We start from the raw sequence: 5,464 nt of genomic DNA, 5'->3' as shown, positions 1-5,464 counted from the left end.
AGTACAGGATGCAGAGTCCCACCCTGCCAATTTTGGCATATCTCTACCTGGTGGAACAGAATAGCTCCATATCAGCCACAGCAACACGCTCAAATTGTTCCTTTGAACAACAAGATAAAAACATCTTTAGTGCACCATAATCACATTTATTCTGGATCAGAGTCAGGCTTTAACGATACACTGGCTATACACTCGCATTGCGGCTATACATTTTTAAACACTACCGAAATTGCAAGGACAAGATGAGTCAGTTCAGCTGTTTTGCTTGTCAAGTCTGATACCCCCCAGGGAGAGATCAATGACTTAGCAGCTAATTTTCTATCATTATTGAACCTCTCCATCCCCGGGCACGTATTCTGGAAGACAGGAAAGCTCCAGGGCATAGCTGAAGTTATGTTTTCGGCTTAGCAATGTTATTTCTCCAATCTATGTAAATCCAGGCTCAGGTACTTTCCCTTTCCTAAATCCCAACCAGAAAGACACACACTGGAAACTCAAGATCACAGATTTTCCTTTTGTTCCGGTGCCTTTAAGGCCTTTCCTTCCCTATCATCGGGTTTTGTGTGCTCTGCAACATTTCCTGGTTTCTCCAGTCCAGGAGCAAGCGGCCCTACAAGCCAAGACAAGGGAGTGTTATTGACCACGTATTCCAGAACCTCCTCTACATAGTCCTGGGCCTTCAGGGTCTTCTCTTGGCCTTGACTTAGTCTGATGCTCGAGAGGTCATGGAAAGACTGAGCAGTGGTGAAGTAAGCATGGAGCTCCTCCACGCTATGATATGCCTGTTGCACATTATGCTGGAGGCTGCTCGGGAGGCCTTGGATGTTGGTAATCAGGTTCTTGAATGCCATCTTCAACTGATCAGTGATGCGGGAAGACATGTCCAAGGTGTGACTTTCTATCTGTGGTGAAGAAAAGTGTTGTCTAGGGTTGCCATTTCCCCGATGGGGGTGGGGCTTCCTCCCACCAGCCTGCTCCCAGACCAATAATGTCACCCGGAAGTTACGTCATTGCACCGGGTACGTCGTGCGAGGGACACTCTAGTGTTCAGCAAAAAACTCTATGGTGACCATAGAGTTTTTGGATGAACGCTAGAGTTTCCCCCCCACACTGTGCCTAGCATGATGACATCACTTCCAGAAGATCCAGGAGAGGAGCCTGGAGCCCCCCTGCTGGCCAAAGGTAGGGACCTGGCAACACGAGTACCTTCAAGCACCACTACCTCCCACCTCTCTTTTTGGCCTCCTTCCTGGACTGCAGTCCAGCCATACCTGAGACAGCTTCTCCTGGCCTTCCTGGACAACATCTTCTTTTGTATGCTCTATCTAGAGATAAACAAGAGCTACTTTTTAGAGCACTTCAAGTATACTGTCGATGTTTCCGGCTATAATGACAAAACAAAGGTGTGCTAACAGATATGACAATAGGTACTAGAAAAAGATAGCTATGATTTAGGGTTGCCAGGTCCCACCCAGGCCACCAGTGGGCAATGGGGAGGTTGGGTTACCAGATCCAGATTGGGAAACTCCTGAGGATTTAGGGATGGAGCCTGGGGAGGACAGGGACCACAGTGGGGTACCATGCTGTGATTCCATTCTACCCACCCCTTCAAGATACCGTTTAGTTGATCTTTCACCACATGATCTAGCTGCACACCCAGTTTATTTACTCCTGATAGTCTGTTTTTGCGTGTTTATACATATGAGTGTACAAAAACGAGCCAGCCATGATCCAAGAAATCTTCCTGTCTTTGGTCTATCCAAGACCTCCCCAGGTCAACAATCTTAAGTCCTCAGATGCTAAATTGGAAATGCATTTAAGGCATAACTGTAGTGGCCATTTTGTATTTTTCTACGAAATGACCCCTGCTTGGTAGGTGCCTGGAAAGGTAGCATTGGGCACCATGGTGGCCCATGGCTTATCCAGTGTTGGTTTCTGGATATAAGTGTTCTGGGGGCTGCCTAGGGAGGCCCCATAGGAGTTGAGGCCCTTTACTTTTGGCCCTAATGACACTGCTTCTTTCACCACATGATCTAGCTGCACACCCAGTTTATTTACTCCTGATAGTCTGTTTTTGCGTGTTTATACATATGAGTGTACAAAAACGAGCCAGCCATGATCCAAGAAATCTTCCTGTCTTTGGTCTATCCAAGACCTCCCCAGGTCAACAATCTTAAGTCCTCAGATGCTAAATTGGAAATGCATTTAAGGCATAACTGTAGTGGCCATTTTGTAGCTGGCCCCATGTTCTTCGGCAGCCATTTTTGTGGCGGCACCCACCATACTGTGTCAGAATGCCAAAGGTGCCTGCAGGTTCAAAATGGTTGGGGAACCTCAGCCTAAGGTTTCAACGTAGCGGTGAAAATCCCATTTCTTAAAAATAGATAAAGCTTATGGGTACAGCCAGGGCTTTTTTTTTGTAGAAAAAGCCCAGCAGGAACTCATTAGCATAATAGGCCACACCCAACAGCAGAAACTCATTGGCACATTAGGCCACACCCCTGACAGTGCAGCTCATTAGCCTATTAGGCCACACCCCATGCCTTCCCTTGGCTTGCCTGGGTGCTCCGGGCAAGCCGGCCCTTGAACAGGCCGGGGAAGGCACGGTGAGGCATTTAAATGCCTCCCCGATCCTTCCATGGCCCCTTGGAGTCGCTGGGGGGTTTGCTCTCCAGGCCTTCCCTCTGTAGCCACACACGCAGAGAAAGTTTTGGCTGTAGTGGGCGTGGCCAACTCTGAAGCCAGCCGGAACTCCGTTCCCGTGCGTTCCTGCCCAAAAACAGCCCTGAGTACAGCACAATTTCACATTGCAGTCTTATCAAAAGTAGGCAGCCTTTTCTATCCTTGCAACTTGCAGTAGAAACCAGTGATGCTGATTGAACTGCAAGCTTAAGGGAATCTTAGAAGGGAAAAAAAAAGCTATATGTTGCTGGCCAAAAAAGACAGCATGGAGGAATACAGCATAGTGTAGAAATAAGCAACGACCCTACCTGCCCGATGTACTGATGCAGCTGAGAGAAAGCCTCTCTGATGTTATCCCTAGCCGTTTTCACCTTAACTACAGCATGCTGGTAGGCACGGTGACGGAGCTTACTCGACAGGGAGCCCAGACGGACAAAGTAGCCAGGAGGCTCGGCAGCTGCGTCCACTCCGGCTGGTGCAGGCTCTGCAAGCTCAGCTAGAAAAATAAAGTGATCAACTCATACTTGGAACAAAGATGTAGGTGCCCAGTTGCAGGAGGACTCTCTGACTTGGGGACTGGACAGAGTAGAAGCCTGGGAAATCATATCACGGACCAAATCCAACAAGAGGTGGACTCATGAGTATTCCTGGAGGAGAAACTACCTTCTCCGTGCTCCCACCCCACCCCAAGGCTGCTGCTGTTGCCACCATGGCATTTTGTGGTGCCAAGGCAACCGTTCAGTGACCAGGCCTCCATCTCACATTGTTCGTACAATCAGCTGTAGGTTTTGTTGCCCTCTGACAACCCATGTACAGCAGATTCCATACAAAAAGAGCACATGGCTGAGGTCTCGTCATTGTGAGGTGTCTTGGCAGCAACAGCAGTTTCATGAGACTTTGGTTCCATGAGATCTTGGTTCCTTTTTTTGACATCTGAGCATGATGTTGCTCTTTTCTAAGTTCAGGCCACTTCTTTTTTTGACATTTTTAATGCAATTTTATTGAAGAAAGAATTCCATAGCTTTACAACATCACCAAAATCAATTAATAATAACAATAATAAAACTTCACATGCTTGCTTTATCTTCATATCTTCTTCTTTGTCTTCCTACTTCTTTCTTCTCCCACAATTATCACTAAGTATTATTTATAGAATTCCTAGCAATCTTAGCTCCTCATACTAATTTACAATATATTAACAAGTTCAGTCCACTTCTTAATAGAACAGTTTCCCACATACACACTGGGTTTGCACAGATGTACTGTACACCGTAGCCCTGTCATGTGGATTTTTCAGTCCACACAGGGCCATTGGACACACATTGGTACTTTCTTACCCAGCTCTTCACCCGCCACTGGGAGGTAGTGGTCCAGCAACTCCTCGGACTTCTCCAGCATGGCTTCCGCTCCACTCAAGGCCATCTTACCCATCCTCGTGTCTACCACCATTTCCTTGCCATTCTGTACAGCCTTGGTGACAGCTTCTCTGGCATCAGCTACTTTTGACAGCACCAGCTTTTGTGTATCAGAAATAACCTAAAAAACATACACACCAGTCTAACCATTACCAGGTCAGGCGGGCTACTGGAGGCTCTGCCCCCTTCCTTAAAGAGCCCCCGCTTCTTCTCAAAAGCATTTAAAGCAATCCTTTGAATGCTCTTGAGAAGAAGCAGGGCGGGTAGTGCGCACCCCTCTCCCTCCCCTCCTGCAAGAGTTAAAGGGCCCTCCAGCTGATCAGCAGGGAGCACGTGGCCCCTGGAGGACCCTTTAAATCTCGCAGGAGGGGAGGGAGGGGCGCACACCATCACCCCTTCATCTCAAAAGCACGCAAAGGGATCCTGTAAATGCTTTCGAGAAGAAGTGGGGATGGTGTGCGCCCATCTCCCTCCCTCCGGCAAGATTTAAAAGGCCCTCCAGCTGATTGGTGGGCCACTTGCTCCCGGTTGACCAGCTGAAGGGCCCTTTAACTCTTGCAGGAGGAGAGGGGGAGGGGCGCCTGCCACCCCCCTTTATTATGGCAAATGATGGCAGCCCCACCAGAAAAAAAAAATTGCCCCACAAACCACAAAATCCTGGCTACAAGCCTGCAGGCTAGAGCAGCCAAGCATACAGCTGAGCAATGGTTTCTCCACCACTCAGAGTGACCCCACATTTCACTTACGGTCCCTTTATTTTAGCAAGCAGGTGCATGACAAACATCAGCCCTGGCTCCTTACTCAGTAGGTAAACCAGTTCCCCTAAATAAGCAATACCTATTGGTTGAGCTCTTTCCGTTGCTGTGAGCTACCCCCCCCCCACTTTAAGTCCTTTGTTAGGATCTTACATGGCAGCAACTGACCTGGAGGAGATTGCTTAGTGGAAAGTGGGAATGAAATGTTCAGCAGTAATGAAAAGCAAGCTCTACGCAAGGGGTTATTAATAAGGGAATAAACACCAAACGGGCAGTGTTGTAACGCCCTTGCATAGCTCTGGGGTTCAGATGCACTCAGAAAACTGCACAAAAAGGTTTATGGTACATGAGATTATGTATTCTTGCATTTTAATCTAGTACGCAACACTGTGGCCATTTCTAAGCAGACATACACCACACTGAACCAGGGGTCATTTCGTAGAAAAAGAGCCGCAGGAGTTCATTAGCATAATAGCTCATTAGCATATGCCACACCCCCTGACATCACCGGAAGTGATGTCAGAAAGTGAAGCAAAAAGGGGGGAAGGCATCTTCAAAAGCCTCCCCTTCCCTTCCCCAGCTGGCCTGCCAAGGTAGGCTGGGGGGGGGGGA

At 48.1% G+C, this 5,464-nt stretch overlaps 1 protein-coding gene across 1 annotated transcript in view; it reads right to left on the bottom strand.

Annotated features, from left to right (window-relative positions):
* Positions 1 to 500: 500 nt before the first annotated feature.
* The window catches only part of LOC107108469 (perilipin-3-like), a gene marked incomplete at its 5' end in the record, with an annotated part of 10,375 nt that continues 5,411 nt past the window's right edge, over positions 501 to 5,464 (bottom strand). Inside the window, 4 exons of the mRNA XM_015408906.1 lie at positions 501 to 902; positions 1,272 to 1,325; positions 2,991 to 3,178; positions 4,020 to 4,218. Of these exons, the coding sequence (XP_015264392.1) occupies positions 501 to 902; positions 1,272 to 1,325; positions 2,991 to 3,178; positions 4,020 to 4,218 (843 nt within the window). The remainder of the gene's footprint in view (positions 903 to 1,271; positions 1,326 to 2,990; positions 3,179 to 4,019; positions 4,219 to 5,464) is intronic.

Source organism: Gekko japonicus, unplaced genomic scaffold (assembly GCF_001447785.1).
Source record: "Gekko japonicus isolate JY-2015 unplaced genomic scaffold, Gekko_japonicus_V1.1 scaffold6375, whole genome shotgun sequence".
NCBI lineage: Eukaryota > Metazoa > Chordata > Lepidosauria > Squamata > Gekkonidae > Gekko > Gekko japonicus.
Note: the sequence above shows the minus strand (reverse complement) of the source record. Positions and strands in the feature narration are given on the sequence as shown.